This window comes from Phaenicophaeus curvirostris, chromosome 20 (genome assembly GCF_032191515.1).
Source record: "Phaenicophaeus curvirostris isolate KB17595 chromosome 20, BPBGC_Pcur_1.0, whole genome shotgun sequence".
Taxonomy (NCBI): Eukaryota; Metazoa; Chordata; class Aves; order Cuculiformes; family Cuculidae; genus Phaenicophaeus; species Phaenicophaeus curvirostris.
The window spans coordinates 2304128-2327241 of NC_091411.1; the positions used below are offsets into that span (position 1 = coordinate 2304128).

The following is a 23114-nucleotide window of genomic DNA, read 5'->3' on the forward strand; positions in this document are numbered from 1 at the left end:
CTTCTAGGATCATGCGGGAGCAGCCAAGCGTAGTTCTTGGTGTGGCCCACACTGTCGTTAAGAGAATGTCCCCGTTCGTTAGGCAAATTGACTTTGCCCTGGACTGGATGGAGGTTGAGGCTGGCCGAGCTGTTTACAGGTGAGGTGGGGACAAAGCTGAACGCTGTCTGGTGAATATTTCAGTTTTCATAGTTCGGGAGCTGTGCTTTGTTGGTGAGATAAAGATTAAGAAACTCATTGGACTAAAGTCATCAACGATGCCATCGGGTTTCTTTGTTCATCTATTTTGAGGTTATTTTCTTCAGCATGGCTTCAGCCTCTTGTCTCCAGGTGTTCTTAAAGTTGTTTCATGCTATTCCTCATCGTTTATGTTGTCTCTGCAAGCTTTTAAAGCGACATAATTGATTAAGACTCAGCCAGTTATATGTTCTGGTGGTACTTTCTGCATCGTTAAGGACAAGAGTGTCTATTGCTCAGGGTTGTTCAGCCATTTTAAAATCAACAACAAACTCCAAGGTGATTCAGTTAGGCATATTCAATTGTAAATTGAGAATAGGCACTGCATTTTATGTTTATAAAGCAAAAATTATTCCTCTGAATGCTTAGTTTTATGGATTTTTGACTTAGGATGCATTTGAGCCATTATATGGTTGCTGCGCTGATGGGAGAATAAAGGTCTAGTTTAATATGTGTTCTGTACAATTGTAATTTTAATTTTTATTACTATACCTGCAGCACTGATGCCAATGGAAGGTTTTGATTACTTGGTGTATCAAAGCAGTTGTAACTGTTAATAGTGTTAAAATCTTTAGGAATTCCTTGCAACAGTTGTAACTCCGCTACCAGAAGCGTGGCATCTCATCCGTGGGCTGGGTCACGCTGGAGATCACGCAGACTGGATACGGCAAAAGCTTCCTGATAGAGTAAAATGTGTGCATTAGGAGGAATCCAAATCCTGAACCACTTGGGGGTTGTTGTCTTTGACCTGCGGAATTCCGTAACGCGTCCATATTGACCTTACAAGGACAACAAGCTCTGCTGTAACCAGTTTTCTGGTGTCTCCCCTAGAGACCACCCACATCCTAGTCACCGGCTGCCAGAGCTGACATTAACCACTTGTGCAAAGCTTGTACGTTTAAACATTGCATCTGTTTCCAAGTCACCTTTTAGTAGGTGCCTGTTCCCTTTCTTGTGTTGGTTTAACATTTTCCGTCCTCTAAGCCAGGTAGGGAAGGATGATCAACTCGCTAAAAGACTCCAGAGATGTTTGCTGAACAAAGATGCTTCACTCATCCTCGTTACTGGTGATTGTTTCTGCAGGCAGGGTGACAAGTCAGACTGCGCGTACATTGTCTTGAACGGCCGACTTCGCTCTGTCATACGCATGGATGATGGGAAGAAGCACCTGACGGGTGAATACGGGCGAGGAGACTTAATTGGAGTGGTAAGAGCCAGTTCCAAAAATGAGTTGTTTGAGAAGTTGGTGTTGACTCCACACCGAACAAACATCATCTTGTTCTGATAAATTGTTGGTCTCAGTTAAGGGTTCTTACAAGCTGAAAAGATGGAAAATGCCTTCTACCTGGGAACTTTATACAATAATATTATACATGAATAAGATTATTAGACTTGGTTTAAAATGAAAGATTAAAAAAAGTCACAACCAGGCCAAAAAGCCGTACGTGAAGCTCTTTTGTGGTTTGGGTTAGTTCTTTTCCCATTGAGAGGAGTGCAGTCTGCTTGGATAGTCCCAGAAGAATTGCAGGAATGTGCACTAAATGGTGATTTGAATATATTTAGTATTATAAAACAATTAGGTTTGGCTGGGGTTGAGTCCAACCTCTTCTGAGTTAGCAGAGCTCACTTTAAAGCTCCATCAAGTTGTTCAGGGAATGTGTAGTTATTAAAAGGCATTCAAGCAGCTTTTGATTTCAAAGTTGTAGTATTTATCCATGTTTCATTTCTCTCTGGTGTTAATTTTCTGTTTCTAAGACCTAGTTGAACAACTGCAGTGGGAGTCACAAATGTGCATGGCTTGCTTGAGATTTACTTTTAAAATTAGAAGATTTCTGAAGTTCTGCAATTGTTGTTCAGGCCATCTTCAGCTTTCTGAACTGAAATCTAAATATGGGTTTGTATTTGGAGAAGCAGGTCTGTTCCCAGCTGTCCTAGGCACCCTCACAACTTTTATTTATTTACTTTTCCTTTTTTGGGGCTATCTGCTTGGGATCCCTCACTAGAGGTAAAGGGAGCTGGCTTGACACGAACGAAAGCTGAGATCTTCTGTGACTTAATCGTGCATGAGGCCTGTTTAATGTGTGAGTAAGGGCTTGTCAGGTTTGACACGTTGCCCTGCTTTCTTTCACCATCTATGATCTGCAGCTTCTGGATGTTTGCAGAGCCCCCAGGCTGGAACACCAGCGCTGTCGTGCTCTGGAAGCCGTTCTGAGTGGCAGCGGAGCATACGGTCTAACCTGTCCCCACTGGTGAGCAGTAGTGCTGGTTTGGCATAACGTTTCATGCTGGCTGAACCGTTTTATCTGCTGAGGAGAGGGGGAGGTTGATTTGGTGGATGGACCAGGATGCGTTTGCTGTAACGATGCCGTGTTTGCTGTGAGCCCCTGGGCACGGACGCGAAAATAACCATATAGTTTATCTCGAAATCATAAGTCACTTTTCTGGATAAGTGTTATGACGTGAATCATTTTGAAGACTTCTGTGACTCTGTGGATGTCACCAACTCCTTCCTTCCCCATCCCCACAGCTCCCAGCCCCACTGACTCACGCTGCCATTTGCTGAACGCATCTCCCCGCTCTGGCTGCCTTTGGAAAACACGGGGGAGGATTCCTAAAGATTGCCAAGATTAATGTAGCCGTCTTGCAGAGGGCATTTGGGAAAGGACATTTTTCCTTTTAGAAAGATCTGTTTATCCCCTTCTGCAGGATCTGTTAGAAACTTTTAAAAGCTTGCTGTGGGGTTGGGCTTTTTTTCCCTAAAAGTAAAGTACTTGGAGAGTTCTGGCTGCTTGCAGGGAATTAAATCAGCAGCTGGTGTTTGTAATGGGTGTTTTGGTCAATGACCGGTGGCATGTTTCTTCCTGAAACCCCTCCAGGAGCCCCCATATCATAAGCACTGACAAAATATAATACAAGAGTCTTGTAGTCGGCGTATTTTTGTGTATTACCTTTATTTCAGCCCTTGACACGTGCTGCGTGTCGTATGAATGAGAGATGAGCGTCTGCCATTTCTGCTTTCAGAAGAAAAGTTCTGAACAGTGAAGGATCTCAGACAAGATGTTGATTTTCAAGCCTGTGCGTGCGCTCTCAGAGCTGAACTTGTGGCTCAAACTGTTTTGTTCCTTTCACTGACTCAGTGGCATCTGTTTCTGAGGTCTGTCAGTTCAGGGGGAGAGGAAAAGATGAGAAACTAAAATTTGCCTTCCCTGTGCAGTTACTCGATGAACTGAGGAGGCTGGGCATTTCCAGGGAAGATGATCTCTGCCCACGGGAGCCTTCCTGGAGAGGTGCTGCCAGCTGTTTGCTGCTGCCACCTCGAGCGATGGGCAGCTCCAGTTGGTCTGTCCCAGGCAAAACTTGATTGAAGACCTTCCAAGTAGTTTTTAAAGGGTGGTGATGAATCTGTGAGATGATTCCCTTGTGTTTAAAATACACTTGACCCCTTGAAATACAAATGAGAAGTTCTGACAAAGAGATTTGACCCATTTTAGGGGGGAATCTTTTAATTTGTTGGTGTGTTGATAGAGTGAAATGACTTCACTAAGCTGTGTGTTTAAAATGCTTATAATAATATTCTATTTCTTTTTCTTGATGCTGCTGCTTCAGTTTTGGTCATGGTTAACTGCCGCAGATTGTAGTTTTAATTCGTGTTATCTTGATCTCATTAACACATTGTCTGAGAAAGGGGATTCCTTTTCATTAAGTTCTGTTGCACCTGTCAATATTAGGCAAACAAGCCCAGGCTTTGACATTTGTTGTTGTCCTTCGCAGAGCTGGTGAGACTTTGGGCAGATCCTCAGCGTTTCTTACAACCAGGTGGGGCAGGTGATCACAACTCCAGCATCTGTTGGGATGGGTGCCTTCTGCTTTTTGCACCCATGGGAAGACGCTTTGGTGAGAAGGGGGGGGAAAAACCCAGCAGAACTATTTTGCAGAAACATCTCCTGCTGAATAGAAGTTATTTGTGTACTGCCTGCTCCTTCACATGCCTGAACGTGATGGAACCTTCTGTGCTCGTCATGCGAGTCAGCACGTAGCCTGCTCTGGGTTCTCGAAGAGCGGCTGCAGTGTTGGTAGATGACCAGGAGTTCTGAGGGGCCTCACAGACATCACCTAAACTTCAAATGTTTTTAAAACCCAGGCTCCTACGTAGTTTGTAGTTATGATGATGGGTAGCCACCTGCCTTTTAAAATGGTCGTCTGCGGTGTATTCCCAGCAAACTAGTTGGCTTTCCAAAATGCCCTACTCAGTGGGAAAGCTGTGAGAATGTTTGATTAATTCAAGATCTGTTCTGCTTCTCTTGAACACTGAGAATATCTTTTCTTATCTTCCCCACTTACATTTGGGGAGCAAATTAGCAAAACAAGTGCAGAAAGGCATTTGTGCACTGACATTTTCTATTAAGACAGGGCAGCCTGAGTGATAAATTGCGGAATAAGAATCCTTGTCTGCCAGTGCTGCAGCACACCAGCTCTGCTGTAGGAGAAATCACGCTTCACATGCTAGGTCTGATAGACTTTTAAAATATTTTTGATGTTAAGCTGTTCATCTCATTAATACAGTTAAATATGCGTGGCTTTTTTCTCTCTAAAAGGTTGAAAACCAAGAAGAATGGCTTATTTCCTGAGGGATTTGGAGCATTGGCCTTTTGAAATGTAACACGAACTGTTAGAAATCTTTAATTGCTGAGTAATCCTCAAAGAGCCACACCAGTATCAGGATTACACTTGTGAGGCTTTTGTTCTTTATCAGTATTACTGTTATCATTTGCCTCTGTCTTTTGACAGCGCCAGCTGAATCTCCCTGTGCTCTCCACAGCTGCGCTGAACCAGGGCGGATTCTGCTCTGGCTCATTTACTCTGTCATTTTTTAAGTGTGTGGATGTTTTTGGCTGATTACTTGCATGTATTTTTTTCAAACCGTGTTTTCTTCATTTGCCAAAGCCTTAAGATACTTAAAAAATATTTTGGGTTAATTGAGGTTAGTGCCTCTCTGTGCACAGCCCGTGTCTGTGGGAACCGGAGGCGGATGAGGTCCAAGGACTAGGCTGGAAAACGTGGTTCAGGAAGGAGGTGTTCTCTTTCCATCTCTTCCACCGTCTGTCTTGGTAATTCATTACTGAACATTATTATTTGCTTAGCGGCATCTTAGGTGTGAAATTGTATTAAAAAAAAAAACAAAAAACCCAACCCCCCAAATAAACAAACAATGCATAAACAACAACCTCCCATTATTCACCAGCAGCGAAGCAAGAGAGGAAGCTCTGAGAAGGGGATTCACATTTGTTCGGCTGAATTAGTCTTGGGTTGAAGTACCTGAAAGGGGCCTAGAGAAAAGCTGGGGAGGGAGTTTTACAAGGGCCTCTAGTGATAGGACGAGGGAGAATTGGCTTTAAATTGGAAGGGGGAAGATTTACATTAGACGTTAGCAAGAAATTCTTCATGGTGAGGGTGGGGAGGCCCTGGCCCAGGTTGCCCAGAGCAGTGGTGGCTGCCCCATCCCTGGAGGGGTTCAAGGCCAGGTTGGATGGGGCTGGGAGCAACTGGATCCGGTGGGAGGTGTCCCTGCCCATGGCAGGGGTGGGACTGGATGGGCTTTGAGGTCCCTTCCAACTCAAACCATTCCAGAAGCTCAGTTTCCTGATTTTGAAACCTGACTTGAGGATGGTTTTGGCTGCATTCAAGTCACTGACCTGAGCCATCTGAACCTTGGTTTCCTACGAGCATCTCCACTTATGGTGTGAATCGCTGAGCACTGTCTGGTTTTCTTTGTGTTTTCTCTACAACCATTTATTCTTTTATCCACAACAATTTATCTTTCATCTTTATTTGCCTCAAGTTCTAAACAGCGGATGAAAATGAGAGACCATTCATAACTGGAAATTGTTGTGGTACAGTTCAGTGGTCTCATTGCTGGCTGGGAAAACCACAGGCACAGTTGTGACAGGAACTGGTGTTAAATTATCTGGCATTAATGTTATATGGGTGAGTCATTGGGATTTGTGGCTGCGACAGATAAAACTGCAGAGAGCTTTATCTCCTTGGCCAAATTCTTTTTAGAGAGTATTGGGATCTTTGATGACAGACAGTGATAATAGTTGTGACCTGCTGGTTTCAGACAGGTGATTTCATGCATCAGACTGTCACTCCTTAAGATGTTTGGTGTTTTCCTCCTATTTCCAGCTGAACCTCCGTGTGATAATACTATTGCTAGTGTCCAGCTCTCAGCTAACTACTGATACAACTTCTGATCCCTCTCCAGGACAGTCTAATGCTTCCCTTGCCTTCTGCTCCTTCCTCTCTTCCATTTTCACAGAATCACCAGGTTGGAGGAGACCCACCAGATCAAGTCCAACCATTCCTATTACATACTAAACCATGTCCCTCAGCGCCTCGTCCACCCATCCCTTAAACACCTCCAGGGAAGATGACTCAACCCCCTCCCTGGGCAGCCTCTGCCAGTGCCCAATGACCCTTTCCATGAAAATTTTTTCCTAATGTCCAGCCTAAACCTCCCCTGGTGGAGCTTGAGGCCATTCCCTCTCGTCCTGTCCCCTGTCACCTGGGAGAAGAGCCCAGCACCCTCCTCTCCACAACCTCCTTTCAGGTAGTGGTTGAGAGCAATGAGGTCTCCCCTCAGCCTCCTCTTCTCCAGGCTAAACACCCCCAGCTCTCTCAGCCGTTCCTCTTGTTCTCCAGCCCCCTCACCAGCTTTGTTGCTCTTCTCTGGACTCGCTCCAGAGCCTCAACATCCTTCTTGTGGTGAGGGGCCCAGAACTGAACACAGGATTCGAGGAGCGGTCTCACCAGTGCCGAGTACAGAGGGAGAATAACCTCTCTGGACACTTCATCAAACCATGCTGGCTCGTGACCAGTGGGAGTTAATCCTCCATCCCCTTTAGCCTTTGCAAAATGCCCATGTATAAGTTGTTAGCAAAAGGGATTTTATCATCTTGATTGTAACTTTTCTTCCTGGCATGCAGGACTTAAGGAAGAGCCGTGGGGTAAGAGAGATGTGATCCTTTTTGTCACTGTGAGGCCAGCGAGCAGTGGGAGAGTCCAGCAGAAGCGGCAGACGGTGTTTATGGAGGAAGAGTCAGCAGTGAGGGATGGGGAAGGTATTCTTGTGGTGTGAAGCTGAGTCAAAGGCAATCAGATGTCTCTGAACAAGTCATCGTGTTCTGTTCTCTCTTCTTCCATTGTTGAAATTCAGGCGTAATTCCACCATCAGAGGAACGTGCCGCGTGCCTGGCAGTGGTGTCGCACTGGCAGATAATCTTCAAACAACCTGGATAGATTTGATGGACCGTGAGGGGGTGTGTGTGCTTCAGATAATTTTGGTTTATGTTTTGGTTTTATTTTGACTGTGTTGTTGGATCGGGGGGATCAGGGGTACCCGAAGTTCTCACCTTTTCTATAGCCACATGTAAATAAGGAGTGAGCTGGAATACACTGGGTAGTATTGTTACGGTTTCACTTCCCCAGCTGTAATCTCTCCCTTTTCCATCCCTTGATGGCGTTCACGGCTTCAACAGGACTGTCATTGTGCTGCTACAAAATGCAGGCTCGGTCCTTTTGGGAGAACCCGTAGCGTGACTCCTTAATTACAAAATGTAGCAAGCTCAGTCTTGTTCAATTTCTCACCTGTATTTATATATATTTACATGGACAGATGTAGATATCCAAAGTAAGGCTTAGCTGTAAGAGCGTGTGTATAGGTATGTAAGTCTTTTTTATATATATCTATTAAAAATGAGAGAGGGAGGTTTGGATTCTTTTTTCTGCACAGAAGTGCTGAATATCCTCCGTCACGGGGTTAGCTTGGCACAAGCAATATTGCAGAAGGTGGTTGTTAGAACATCTCTGAAGAGTACATGGTGTACTGCATTCATCTGCTGGCACTGCTCCCACAAATAGCATCGATTTGCAGCTTGTCTGGTTGCTCTTCCCACTCATTCATTGCTTCCAGCAGCGTCTCCTCCTTTGTCCTTTCCTGATACAAACAAGTTAATGCTTCAGCTCCTTCTAAGCTGATGGCTGGAGGAAAGACCTTTGAGATTAACATCCTGTCTTTGCTGCTTCACGTGCGAATGAGCAAAGGATCTGAGAGCAGCCTGTTTAATTGAGAAAAATAATTGTTCTGTGTAATGTTTGGTTGCCCTTTGTGTAGCATTGTGTTACATCACTGTCTTCAGTTGCGTTACCATCATCTCCTGTCCTTGTCAAGCAAAAATACTGCTATGGAAATCACGCTTCTGTGCCTGGTCTGTGCCCACACGGTTCCGGTGCCGTTGAGATACAAGTGTGCTGCCTGTTACCTCTGCATCCAACTTGTTGCTGACCCCTTTCCTTGAGCCTCCTGAACTATCATCAGGTGTCAATGTTGATATTGCTGCTTCTCATGCCTCTGCGGGTGCGTCCTTCACAGTGCATCCCTGTCCTGTGGGTTTCCCGCTGTCTCCTGGTGCCTTTGGGTGAGCTCTTGGGTTTGCGTGGGTTTGGGGTGGATGTTTGGTCAGGAGAGTAAGGAGATAGTTTGGACAGCTGGACCTCTGAGCTGCTTGGCTTTCCAGTGAGGAGCCAGGGTGTCAGTACAGCCTGTGGGCAGTGGTAGCGGTGCTGTAGGCATGCAGGGGACCTCAGGATGCTCTGCGCCCTCACCACTGCTGGTGGAAGCTACACTTGTATTGAAGAGAAGAAAATACCTTTTTACTGGTTTTGACTGTTAGCAGAGTTCTTGCTAGGGATGGGATGCTGTTGGGTTGAAACACAGCTGGATGTGTCCCAAGTGATCTTCTGGCACAATTCTCTGTAAGAGGGGGTTGTTCGTGCCTGCTGCCAAAGCATCTTCATGTATGTGTAAACTTGAAGCCTACGAATCAGGGATTACAGGGATAGGACAAGGAGGAACAGTTTCAAACTGAGAGAGGGGCAATTGAGATGAGATCTTTGGAAGAGATGCCCTCCTGTGAGGGTGGGGAGGCCCTGGCCCAGGATGCCCAGAGCAGTGGTGGCTGCCCCATCCCTGCAGGGGTTCAGGGCCCGGCTGGGTGGGGCTTGGAGCAAGGCAGTCTGTCATAAACCAGCCCCTGCTTTGGTCAAGTCCTCCGTGAAGTCTTGAAGATGCTGAAGGCTGAGCAGGAGAATAGCTGTGTTTATTGCTCTGGGACTACACACACACTTGAGGATAAGTGCATATTCCAAGTGATTCGTTGGATGGAGCTCAAAAAGGGATTTGGAGTAATTAGACCAACTTGCAGAAGACAACACTCACTAGTTTTTACTTTCCAGCAGTGTAATTTGGAACTCTGTAAGAGGAGCTGTCAGGGATGACTGTTGAAAACAAAGTCAAAAGAGGTCAGGAGAATATAAATTGCTTTTCCCCCTCCTTTTGTAAGATTTACAATAATGCTTTTTTCTTTGTAAAGAGCTTGTAAGCCAGGGCTGCAAATCACGTGCATTGTATGTGATGGATGTGAGTGTGTTTTTGTCACTATTTAATATAGAGCCAGGAGATGATCTGCAAAACCTCGCTGTCACGATTAACTGGAACCATGAAAAGAGCACAGATCCATTTATAGTTGGGGTTTTTTTTATTACTCAGGATAACAGGCATGGTCTGTCACAAGAACCACAGGGTGTGTGACACCTTCAATAATCTGTGCTTCTGGATGCAGATTATTAACAGCATTCGAGGCGTTCCTCATGCAGCTCTTGGAGGAAAGGGAAGTAAAGGCAGCAGTGGCTGGATGGGTTCTTGAGGGTGTGATGGAGGTAGAGAGAAGCTTGCTGTAGATGAGGACCTAAGGGGTAGAGCTCGGAGATAGGGGAGCAATGAATGGGACATTTCACATTCTCACGTGGCTGCTAAAATAAGGTGTAGGTGTTGGGTTTCAAAGAGAAACAGATTTCAGAGTGGAAATTGCACTCTAATATAGGCTTGCAGAATTTACAACGTGAGGGAAAAGTGAACAACACTAGGTAAGATGGCAAAGAGAAGAACAGCCAGTCCAGGTGGAGCAGAAGAGGTGACAGGATGGAGCCTTCAGTGAGATTCAGGAAACCTGGAGGATTGGGTGAGAGGTGAAGAGCAAGGATAGCAAAAGGATGAGTTAAAAATTGAAAGAGAAGACCAGACATGGGTGGTGAGGCAGAACTTGTCAAGAGGCTTCTCTCTAAGAAAAGGGAATGGATGTTACTGGGAGAAAAAACAGGGAAATACTCTTGCCTGAAGCAAGATACATCATGTTGATTTGACTTGGAAAAGAATTGGGAAGGAGTGCACTGCTTCTTTCCTGCACTGGAGCAAGTGGAGCTGTGTTCATGCTGGCCTGGGTAAACGATGGTAATGGCAGTCTGGGAAGAAGCTCAGAGATGAGTCTTGGGTCATATGTGGGAATGCGTCCCCTCTGGTCACGTTGAATGAGATTTGGAAGATAATAGAATCACAGAATGGTTTGGGTTGGAAGGGACCTTAAAGCCCATCCAGTTCTACCCCTCTGCCATGGGCAGGGACACCTCCTGTTGGATCCTTTACTCCAGGGTGTAAAACAGGGAGAGTGAGAATGTAATAAAGATTGAGAGTAGTCCTAGTGATGCTCCACGTGTTCAATGAGAGCTCTCTCCCTTCCAGTGAAGGGAAAGAATTTTGTAAACAGTTTGGGATAACAAATAAAATGAGAGATTGGGGGCTGAGATGATTGTATCCAGGGGGAAAGCAAAATCTGTATTTCTTGGTGTACCATGCCTGGGATGTGGGTATTTTCCTTCCTGGAATACTGGGTGTATTTGCATGAAAATACGAAAGTTGATGGCAAGACTTGCATAGCACCTGTGAGAGTGGTACAAGATCCAGTTTCTGTAATCAGCTGGGAATGACATTCAACGAATTCCCTGCCATTGCAGGTGCCTGTAACACTGGGAGTGGTGCAAATGCCACTTGCTGCGGAGATTTGAAAGGCTCCTTGTAAAGGAGTTCTGAGAAAGGTCTCCATCTCCCCTCCCCTCTGCTGAGGAACTGGCTATGGTTCAGTTCCAAAAGGCAGAGCCAAAATTTAGAGGAGAAAAAAAATCCCTGAGGCTTTGTTTTGAAGTTAAATTTTAATTTCCTTTTTTACAAATCTCATCTTTTCTGGAAGACTTGTGAGCCCTTTGGAGCGCAGTAAATTTTATGCGCTTGTATATCACAAAAAGAGTGGAAAACGAAGTTAGGCAGTTGGAGTGGTTTTTCTCCTTCATAGAAATTAAACCAAATCAGGTGATGGCAGGCTGAGGGGAAAGGTTTTATTTTAACAGTTGAAATTCTTAACCTGCTTTCAGGGTAAGGAAGCTAAATTACAGAGCTAAAAAGCTGGTAATAGAGAGATAAAGACCTTACAGGAGATAAAGACATTATAGGACCATTTGGGGAACCTAAAGAAGAGTTGATTCTCTATAAATGTGTGTGCAAAGATGGCAGGACCTTTTTTCCCCTTCTATATAATCAGTTTAAAATGTAATTACAGCACAAAACATCCCTGGCATGTGAACTAAAACCAAGGGCTAGGGCTTGCAAAGTGTGGCTGCTACGGCTTCCAGAAAGGAGGTTGTGGTGAGGTGGGTGTTAGTCTCTTCTCCCAAGTAACAAGGGACAGGACAAGAGGAAATGGCCTCAAGTTGTGCCAGGGGAGGTTTAGATTGGATATTAGGAAAAATTTCTTTACTGACAGAGTGGTGAAACCCTGGCAGAGGCTGCCCTGGGCAGTGGTGGGGTCTCCATCTCTGGAGGGGTTCAAAAATCATGTAGACGTGGCACTTGGACATGATTTAGTAGGCACAGTGGAGTTGGGCTGACAGTTGGACTTGATGATCTTAGAGGTCTTTTCCGGCCTTAACGATTCTATGATTCTACTTTAAATTGACCTGTGCAGTGTTCATTCATAATATTTGGTGTTGGTGAAACTTCTCCATCCTCACCAGAGTTAAGATTGGCAGGCTGATCTTGGCTTTCTAATTGAAGGATTTGAGATCTAGATGTTCTGGCTGTTGGAGCTGTCTGGTTTGTCCAATGTGTACTCTTCCAAGAATGAACTCCTGTTGGAAGTAGGGTCACAGAGTTATGTGTTTTGAATTAATTTGCTTGAGTGGTGTGAGCAGTGCCTGGGCCGCCAGTAGGGCTCAGCTGCTGAGCAGGGCATCGTGTAATGGGCTGTGGGCCTGAGCCCCGGTGCTGCAATGATGGCATCGATGGTGTTGGAATTTGCTGTAAAGATGAGCTTTTGGAGCTGACTGACAAACAAACATCCCCCAAACCAACCAAACGAAACCCCCATCACCCATCCAGCCCCAAACCAAACTAAACAATTGTAACCTGATATATTATCTGTTTCTTTTCCTAGAATCACAGAATGGTTTGGGTTGGAAGGGATCTCAAACCACATCCAGTCCCACCCCCTGCCATGGGCAGGGACACCTCCCACTGGATCAGGGGCTCCAAGCCCCATCCAACCTGGCCTTGAACCCCTCCAGGGATGGGGCAGCCACCCCTGCTCTGGGCAACCTGTTCCAGGGCCTCCCCACCCTCACAGCAAAGCATTTCTTCCTAATATCCAATATAAATCTCCCCTCTCTCAGCTTAAAACCATTCCCTCTCATCCTCACCCTGCACTCCCTGATCAAGAGCTCCTCCCCAGCCTTCCTGGAGCCCCTTTCAGTACTGGAAACTGCTCTAAGGTCTTCCTGGAACCTTGTCTCCAAGCTAAACAACCTCAACTCTCTCAGCCTGTCTTCATGCAGGAGGTCCTCCAGCCCTTGGATCATCTTTGTAGCCTCCTCTGGACTCACTCCAACAGATCCATGTCCTTCCTGTGCTTGTTTTCTATACTGGAAAACTTAACGTGAAAAGTCATCTTCATTTTTATTCTAAGTCTCCACGACCTGCAGTTTGAGTAAGGAATTTTGTTATTTGCGTTTTAACCTTAGTCATTACGGCTGCTACAGTGACAACCATTGTTTTCAAACCAACTGATCTCTGGGTTTTAAACCCAGTAAACACTGCTTGTTGCTAAAACTTGCAAAACTGAGCGCCAGGCTGTTTCTAAGCAATTAAATGTCGTAGCTCGCACCGGAGCTTCAGATGCCGCCAGCTCACCCAGCAGGCTTTCTCATTAAGCGTGTGAAAATATTTCACCAGGGAATTTGATTTCTGCATTTCCAACCAAAATCAGAGCTGGTGGTGGGTTGGGGCTCTGCGGATGCTGCAGTTGGGGATCCAAAGAGCAATCGCATTCTGCAGAGTTGGCTGTGGGAATCCACTTTATCAGCTTCTCTCCATGAAGGACAACATCTCTCTTAATTTTCGTTGTGTGGCCATTTTCTTCTTTAAACTTCAACTCTCGATAAAATAAATGCCTCTATGTGAAACAATGGGGCACTACTCTGGCAGGTGCCTGCTGTCACGTGTCCTCCTGGTTACATAGCACAGACAGACATGCATCTGTTAACCCCGAAACCTGGAAGAGCAAAGCACACTTCTGGCCAAAATATGATGATTTGCTCCTTATCCCTTTCTTTAGTTTTTAGGAAGCCTTGATTATTTCAAGGTTGTTTGTGTTCAGCTTCTCAAAGTAAAATGGAAAGATTTCCTACACTTAGGTCAGGGCAATCGGCTGTTTCCATACAGGATGGGGGATGATGTGAGTGAGAGCTGCCCTGCAGAGAAGAACTTGAGAGAGTCGGGGTTGTTCAGCCTGGAGAAGGGAAGGCCCCCAGGAGACCTCTAGTGACCTTCCAATACCTGAAGGGGCTACAAGAAAGCCAGGGAGGGACTGTTTACAAAGGGTTGGAGTGATAGGATGAGGGGCAATGGGGATAAACTAGAGAGGGGCAGATTTAGACTAGGCATAAGGAAGAATTTCTTCATTATGAGAGTGGGGAAGCAGTGCAACATGTTGCCCAGGGAGGTTGTGGCTGCCCCATCCCTTGAGGTGTTCAAGGCCAGGTTGGATGGGGCATTGAGCAGCCTGATCCAGTGGGAGGTGTCCCTGCCCATGGCAGGGGGTTGGAATTAGATGATCTTTAAGGTCCCTTCCTACCCAAACTACTCGATAATTCCATGACTTCAGCATGGCACTGAAGAAAGAAGAAAGAGCAGTAGAGAAGTTGGGTTTTCCTGTCTCTTAGATGGCTTTGTCGTAATAAAAAATGATAGATTGAAAGATATGAGTGGTGTTGGGATGGTGAGTTTGTTGTGTGCCTCTGGCTGTTGTTCTGGTGAGCATTAGAAGCAGTTCTTGTCCTCGCTCTGGAGATACGCAGCGTGTGAGAGCCTGCAAAAGCTCAAAGAGAACTTCCCTTCGTAGCCCTTCCCACAGCTATGGGCTCTCCTTCTAGTGAAAACCTGCTGCTGTCCGGTAGCAGAACGAGCGCCTGAGTGATACGGATTAAATAGACACTGATTCTTGTTGCAGATGGATGAGCCTTCGGTGAGTTCCCTCTAGAAGTGCCCCTGGGGAAAAGTGTGTTTTGTTTTTGTGTGAGCAACAAGTGTGACAGCGCGGTTCTTGGGAATTGTTCCATTTCTTCATCCTGACATTTAATCTTTACAACATGTTGTGAGTTCTTGGTAATGTTTTGGTTCTGTCCTCTTGCAGGTAGAGGCATTAACCCACCAGCCCAGAGCCACAACAGTACACGCAGTCAGAGACTCGGAGCTTGCCAAACTCCCAGAGGGAGCACTGACATCAATCAAACGCAAATTCCCTCAGGTAAGAACATAAAAAGTGTTTCTGTCTTTCTCAAAAGGGATCTGAGGAACTGAAACTCTCCTTTAGCACCTCTGGGTTTTCCATATGATTGATGTGCACTGAGAAAACATTTTGTTCTCTGTCTGCCTGAGCTGATCTATACCAGACTTCACCAGCGTCTTTTCCTTATCTCCTAATCAGTTTTAGCGTGTTTGATTGCGGGGCTGGTTTGTGTGTCTGGAAGCAGTTAATGCTAAACACAGGGTGTGCATATTTAGAAAAGTGGAAATCACTCAGTTCTATTGATAGGTAAATGAAAGTTTGACTTCTAAAATCCCTTTAAAATCCTGTGATTCATTTGTCCTGCTCACTGGGACTCCAGTCCACACTGGGGTTTTGTACCTCTATTACGACGACATTGATATCTGGGGGTTACTTTTCCTTTTCCTTGCATTTTGGGCTGTCGATCCTCATTCTGCAACTGCTGGGTCTGCGTCCTGAGGACTGTGATGGCTCCCTTTGAATCCATCAGCTTTTCCATCTTCTTTAATTCATTTGACATTATACCTCTCCCCTGCAAAGCTGGAGACTGATGGACTGGAAATTAAATTCTTCTGTCCTTAAGTACATCAGGGATGTTCTACTAAGCACTAAATCATTGCAGGAGCCTTACGGACAATTCTTTAATGCTGTTACTTCAATTAATTTCTGATTTTTCTCTCTGCTGTCTTTAAGACAGTCTTTATTTTACCAGATTTCTTAAAAAACACTGCAAAAGTAATACACCTAATTAAAATACTTGTATTGATGACACCAAGCTGAGTGGTGCAATTGCCACATCGGAAGGACGGGATGTCATCTGGAGGGACCTGGACAGGCTGGAGCAGTGGGGCTGTGAGAACCTTGTGAGGTTCAACAAGGCCAAGGGCAAGGTCCTACACCTGGGTCAGGGCAATCCCTGGTTTCAATACAGGATGGGGATGATGTGACTGAGAGCTGCCCCGTGGAGAAGGACCTGGGGGTGCTGGTTGATGAGAAGCTCAACATGAGCCGGTAACGTGCACTCACAGCCCAGAAGCCAACCGTGTCCTGGGCTGCATCAAAAGCAGCGCGGCCAGCAGGGCGAGGGAGGGGATTCTGCCCCTCTGCTCCTCTCTTGTGAGACCTTGTCTGGAGTATTGTGTCCAGTTCTGGAATCCTCAGCATAGGAGATGGAGCTGTTGGAACAGGTACGGAAGAGGCTACAAAGGTGAATCAAGGACTGGAGCACCTCCCATACGAAGACAGGCTGAGAGAGTTGGGGTTGTTCAGCCTGGAGAAGAGAAGGCTCTGAGGAGACCTTATAATGACCTTCCAGTACCTGAAAGGGCTACAAGAAAGCTGGGGAGGGACTGTTTACAAAGGCTTATGGTGACAGGACGAGAGGAATAGCTGTAAACTGGAGAGGGGCAGATTTAGACTGGACACAAGGAGGAATTTCTTCATGGTGAGAGTGGGGAGGCCCTGGCCCAGGTTGCCCAGGAAGCTGTGGCTGCCCCATCCCTGGAGGGGTTCAAGGCCAGGTTGGATGGGGCCTGGACAGCCTGGGAGGTGTCCCTGCCCGTCGCAGGGGGGTTTGGAACTGGATGGTCTTTAAGGTTCCTTCCAACCCAAACTATTCTATGATTCTATGATAACTCCCCACAAGCTGGGGACAGTGTGACTGACCAAGAATTGAGGAGATGAGCCGGGTGGAATTCAAAACCACCTTTCGCCTTACATAGCGGATGATTATAAATGTTTCTAGTGGGCATTTAAACTGTAAATCACTGGTAAGCAATAACCGTTTAGCATTCAGTAACGCCTTGAACGCTTGTCTTCGCAAAGGCCGTGTTCTAATTCTGCCTTTCTGTCTGGGGCAAGAGTTGGTTTCAGTGTCTCCATTCTCTCTCCTTTTCCTGTTCTGTCAGCTGGAGGAATTGTTTTTCCCTAACGAGGGCTCTCTGTGGAGTTGGGAATCTTTCTACTTTGCAGTTAAAGTTGAGCTTGAGTTTGTAGTACAATTAAAACGACTTATTTGTAATGGAATTCAAATGTCTTCCCGTGTCTAGAGAGCGCAGCCTGTCAGCCTCAAGCTCCTGACTTTTTTGAATATGGAGTTGGTTTTCCCTAGACTTGCACAGAGTTTGGCTTATCGATTACAGAAATAGATCTTTTAAAGAAAAGTGTTGCAAAAAGGGTTGTTAGAAAGACACGTTTTTGCTGCTGTTTGAGATCTCCACATTCTAAGCAGATGTTAAACTGATATCAAGAATGTGACAGCTCACGTTTTTACTCTTGCGTCATTTTAGAACAAACATCAGAAATCGAAAGAGGAGTGTAAGATAGACTTCAAGTAAATGATTTATGTGATTAATGCCTTCAGACTGTTTCATAAATATTTTACCTTTGGTTCTTTTTAATCTGATCTCAAATTTCTTGTCTTTTAGTGTGTGAGGCTTTCTGTCTGTCAGGTCCATCGCCAGACAGGAGGGATGGATGTGAGAGGAAATTGAAGTGATAGAGGAAGACAACAGGGTAGAAAATTTGAAGTCTAGAAGAGAGAACAAAGTCAACTTTAAAGTTTAAGGAGTACAATGGAGAGATTTTTGAGCTAGAAACTATTAAATTACGAACAGAGAAAATTGTCTGGGTGGCTGTTTTGGGAAAAAGCATCCAGGCATTAGAGGATCAAGAGCTGACCATGCCTAAACAGTGTCAGACAGTTGTGAAAAAAACCAACTATGTTCACAGAATGCTTTTGGAGTGCAAGAACCCTCGTGTTCTCCCTGGTATTGGAAGAGCTTTGGTACCAGCCTGTGGCAGCACAGCTGAAGAAAGAGGCAGACCAAACGAGATTCTAGAGGACAAAAACCAGGGCTGTGAAAGGTTAAGGGAAGGCATGGTAGCTCTTTGCAGATACATAAAGCTGTCTTCTGACAGCGAGGGCGTAAGCTGCTCACTGTGTTGGATTGAGCAAACAGGGGCTGAAGCTGCAGGATGTAGGTATTAAGAAACAGCTGACTCTACTCCCTAGGAAGGCAAAGAGATTGTTAACTTGTTTTTATGACCTCTTAAAATATTATGTTTGAGGTGGTGCCTTGTGCTTAGCAGAGGGATGGGCCAAGTGGATTCTCTGTCCCGTTTTCTCTCCTGCCATTCTAGTGGAGTGATTTATGTGCAGGATTTATGATGATGTTTTCCCCAGGTGCAATAGGTTTGAAATAACTGACTGGGTAGCTTAGGATTCAGCGGTGGAGGGGGGGAGGATTTTCCTCATTCCTCTGCACACCAGGAAAAATTTTTTATGAGAAAGAAAGAAAGCAACTCTACCTCCATCCAACCCAGGCTCCCCTACCAACTGGTGAGGTTAACTTACCCTGTGTCTTGCTGGGTGGAATAGCAGCCAGACATTGGTGCTTATCCCCAGTCCTGTGAACTCCTCTGTTAGTTTGGAGGAATCCCACACCGGGGAGAATTGCTTTTGTTCTTGTGTTCCTCTTGGCAGCCTCTGTGGAGCCTCAATTCTGTGTATCTTAACAGCAGAGAACAGGCAGAGCCTGGGGTTGAATCACCCTTGTGATCAGCTACTCTTGAGCTCAACTATTACCTGTTCAGGATGAAACCCCAATTAATTATAGAAGTTAGTGGAGGGACTTCATCCTGTGCGCTTCTTGACAAGGGGTAACAGCTTTAAATTGGAAGGGGAGAAGATTTAGATTAGACATTAGGAAGAAATCGTTCACGCTGAGGGTGGGGAGGCCCAGGTTGTCCCATCCCTGGAGGGGTTCAAGGCCAGGTTGGATGGGGCTTGGAGCCCCTGATCCAGTGGGAGATGTCCCTGCCCGTGGCAGGGGGTGGGACTGGATGGGCTTTGAGGTCCCTTCCAACCCAAACCATTCCATTATTCTTACCAATCATGATGTAGGTGACCCAGAAAGGACCCTCTGGAATGCATTGTAAGGAAATATTATCTGATGGGTAAAGAAAATAGTAAATGTGGGTGCTTCCCAGAGAGAGCAATGTGAAATGAAGAGGAATCATGCTCTATTAGTCTGTCCAGCAATTCAAGTTCCTTGAGCTGTGATGTACAACTTGGAAAAATCACTGATCCTTGGGGAAGCACCATATGCTTGTCCTCTGCTTTGTCTTCTCCCTAGGGCCTCTGCTTTGGCCCTGTCACAGACGAGATACTGGTCCACTGGGATCTTTGATGGGACCCTCTATAGCTCCTGTTATCCTGACGGATGGAACAGACGGGTGCATGTGGGGAATCTAATCTCAGTTATACGGAACAGCCAAAGCTTCAGCGTGTGTGCCCAAAAATGACAGATGTTGACTTCCAGATCCTGCTCAGTCTGCAGAATTCAGATCTGTGTCCTCTGGCTTCTCAGGAAAGCATCCCAACCTCGAGTTATTCTGGCTATGACATCCTAGACATTCCAAATTGAAAGTGGTCCACAGTGCCGACTTCTTTGCTTTCTCAGGACTCTCTGCAGCAGAGCCTTCAGGGCACCCAGCCAGCAAGAGCATTTGCTTCCCTGTCAGCCTCTCTGCCTGCTTCTGGTGCCGCTCGAAGCTTTTCAGAGTTGCAGAAATGAAAGGGAATTGATTCTTTCTATTTTCATCGCTCCCTTCAGGTCTGAAAAGTAGGGCAGAGAATCAGCTCACGATTTTTGGCACCGCAAAGCGGTTTCCAAGCAGTGGCAAAGCGCGGAATTTGTGAACAGATGACAGAGATGTTCTAACATCAGTGCATAACTTGGATCGCATTTTATAGATTTTCTTTGCCTCTACCGAGCTGGGGTTGGTTTTTATAATTCTAATTTGAAATTTAGACCTGATGTAGCTGATGGAAATGGCACTGAGACATCGCGTAGGAGCTGGCGGGGGGTTAAGTGCAAGACAACCTTTCCGTGCTGGAAATGCATGCTAGAGAATACAGAGTTTTTCTGCATCTATCTTTAAATTCTCCAACTCTGCCCTCGGGGTTTAAATATATTCAGAACCTATCATACTTCTTGCACAGCAAGCCCTGCTTTCTTTGTATGCATATTTTAACCGGAGCTTTCCTGAAGTGGATGCAGCCTTCCCGGAGGTGATCTGCCTCACAAAGTGAGTGTGGTAATGTGCCCTCTTTTCCAAACACTCCCCCCAGGCCCGATGTGTATTGCGCGTCACGTTATTTAAGCTTGATGTCGTGCTGTGGAATAGGTCAGGAGAGGCCAAGCTTCCAGACTTTTCTGTATTTGCTCCCTAAAAAATAAGTTTTCCTTGACTGTAGGAGAAGTGGATGTGAAAAGGAGAGAAGAAAGATGTTCTGTGGCAGCGTGGTCCCCGACTGTCGCTGCCCGACGTGAGGCAGGCTGGAGCGATGCTTAGTCATAAAGGTGAGGCGAGATGACATTTTTCTTGAAGACACAATTGCTCACAAACGTTGGAAGCTCAAACGGCCCCAGGATAAAGCTTCAGTTCCGCCGTGTGCTTTGGCGGCATTTGTACAGGTGCCAGACATGGTTGTGAGTGCGCGTTTGAGATTTGCTTTGTTACAGCGGTTCTCAAACCCTCGGAAGTTTGAATCAGAGACCCCCTGCTAAGCTCCCCGATTCCGTGACGAGCAGGGTGTTTTATCTGATCCAGGGCCGTGTAAGCCTTCAGTAACACTATGGTTTTATTCAAGTTGAGGATCTAGTTTACCTCTCCTCCTCCCTCAAAAAAACCCTTCAGAAAGCTGGTAGGAAATTATCTCAGCTCCTGGAAAGAGAAATGAAAGAACTCCGCAGAAACCAACCTGCTATTATGTAAATTTGTATAGGTAAAAGGGCTGTTATTACTGTTTTACCTCAATTGCATTTGCTTTGGAGATTAGAAAGCCCTTGGCAGCCCCGTTTTCTGTGTGAGCTTATTCACACCAGTCCTGTGTGGGATAGAAAGCCCTTTTTCACGTCCTTTGACTAAACCACATAGGCGTGTGGAGGTCTATACCAGCCTGCTGTGGAGGCACCAGTGACTTGTTATTTAACATAATTAATTTAAAGGTGGCCCACTGGATGACTGACTTGAAGTTGTAAAGGCTTAACTGTTAAGTATCTTATTTTTAAACTTGAAAGTCACCGGAGGAAGTCCTTAGCTCATCTGCAGGCCTTGTTGTTCTCTGCTGGAGTCCTGGTCCTTTGGATCTGGGTGATGGTAGAGGATCTGCTAGAAAGGATCTGAACAGGCTTGGAAGGAAAACCGCATTCTAATTTGGAGGGATGTGTACCTGTTGGTTGTACGGGATCCACACTGGCATGTCAGGCTCATTCCTTGCTTTAAACCAAGGCTGGTTTCCTAAACCAGGAGCCTGCAGAGAGACAGCACTGACAGGGGCCGGTGTTGTCATTCCTGGGGACTGGTCCTTTGCTTTCTTGCGTAGGAGCTTTGTTGCTTAGGTTTAGAAGAGCATACGATTAAACCCGTCCCCTTGTATGGCATGGAGTGGAGTCGATGAATGTACCTTGTAGATTTTGATATTGTTCTTATATATGTTTCTCCTATTGTAACCAAACTGGAATTGTGCCATACAGCTCCTTGTACAGGTAGCGGTTACTGTGAATTTAGGTATTGGTGCAGATTTTGGAAGTTTGCCCATGATTTCCCATGAAATGTGTTGAAAGTTAGCTATGATGGGGAAGAAGCTTTGTTTAGTGCCGTCGTTATCCATTAGCTGATAGTCAGTCTGCCAGGCAATCCGTGCTATTCACGGAATAAAATCAATTCCCATAGGAACCCGACTGAATTCTCATGAAAATCACTTTCAAAAGCTTTTGTTGTAAAGCAGCTCTTTAAATTTCACAGTTGGATAGGAACAAAAGCTTTAACTAGAACCCAGCTTTGGAAGATAAGCTAGGTGTGGATAATAGGCTGGAATAGTTAAAAGGATTGTCAGAAATACAAGCTGCAGAGTGACCATGACCACTCGGTGTGGGAATTCCAGTAGCTGTGAACCAGGTGGTGCTCAGGATAACCTCTAAGACCTGGAGTGGATGGAGCTGTCAGGGATGCAGAGCTGTGACGCTGCCTGGCCTCACCACTGAAGGACATTTGGAAACTGGAATTAGTCATCCTAAAGTCAGCAACTGCAGTCCCCTGGGAATGGGAGGTTTAGTCCTTGCCCTGCAGTGCAGAGGCTGCAGGTCTGCTGGGTAATTTAATGTTAGTTAAGCAGAAGGAAAAATAATGATTTCCCAGAACCTTCTCTGTCGCAGGAGCTACGTTCAGTATATGAAGGCTGGAGGGACTGGAGGCTGCTGCGAGAGCTTGAGAGGTTTTAGTGGGGATGAAGCAGATTCAGCAATAGCCAGGAGGTCAATATGTGTCTAGGTAGATGAGGTCGTAGTGGTAGGCTGGGTCAGAGAGGTGGAATTGTGCTGAAGAATGTGCTGTTTAACACCATTTGAGAAAGAGAAATAGTCTTTATCTGATTTTGCTCTGCATAGAAGTGTTGTGTTGAGTTAATCTGAAAAGGTAAGTAGGTAGGAGGAGGAACAACGTAGAATCATAGAATGGTTTGGGTTGGAAGGGACCTCAAAGCCCATCCAGCCCCATCTCCTGCCATGGGCAGGGACACCTCCCACTGGATCTGGTTGCTCTAAGCCCCATCCAGCCTGGCCTTGAACCCCTCCAGGTATGGGGCAGCCACCACTTCTCATTTTATTTCCCTTGAGAAATGTGTCTCAACTGGCTGTCCTGCAATTACAGCAGGGTCTGTGAGAGTAGAAGTTTTGGGGCTTTTGGTGAATGGCACTGTTGCACCTGGAATCCCAGGTGACCTATGAGATGGAGATCTACTCAATTTTTCAGACCTGTGAGGTCAATTTTCTTCCTACTGGTCTGAAAGGTCTTTTGCATAAGCTCAGTAATGTGAAGTGGGTTTTGCTTTGTTTTTTTTTTTAAATGGTAATTGACCCAGTTTGTCTTTCCAAGCCAGGGGGCTCCATGCTCTGGAGTCCAGACTTGTACTGTGAGATGCTTTCGGTGTCTATTTAGGTCACTGGCCAAGCCTGGTGACCTTTTTGTGTCATTCAACAGCTTGAGGTGGCAGCAGTTGGTCGAAAAGTGTTCTCCTTCTCACAAGGACGGGTTTCACCTGCAGCC

General features: G+C 45.8%; 1 protein-coding gene across 1 annotated transcript in view; it reads left to right on the top strand.

Moving 5' to 3' along the window:
- PNPLA7 (patatin like phospholipase domain containing 7) overlaps positions 1-23114 on the top strand; it is a 133980-nt gene that overhangs the window by 40267 nt on the left and 70599 nt on the right. The window contains exons 17-19 of the mRNA XM_069873000.1: positions 8-139; positions 1321-1444; positions 14868-14981. Of these exons, the coding sequence (XP_069729101.1) occupies positions 8-139; positions 1321-1444; positions 14868-14981 (370 nt within the window). The remainder of the gene's footprint in view (positions 1-7; positions 140-1320; positions 1445-14867; positions 14982-23114) is intronic.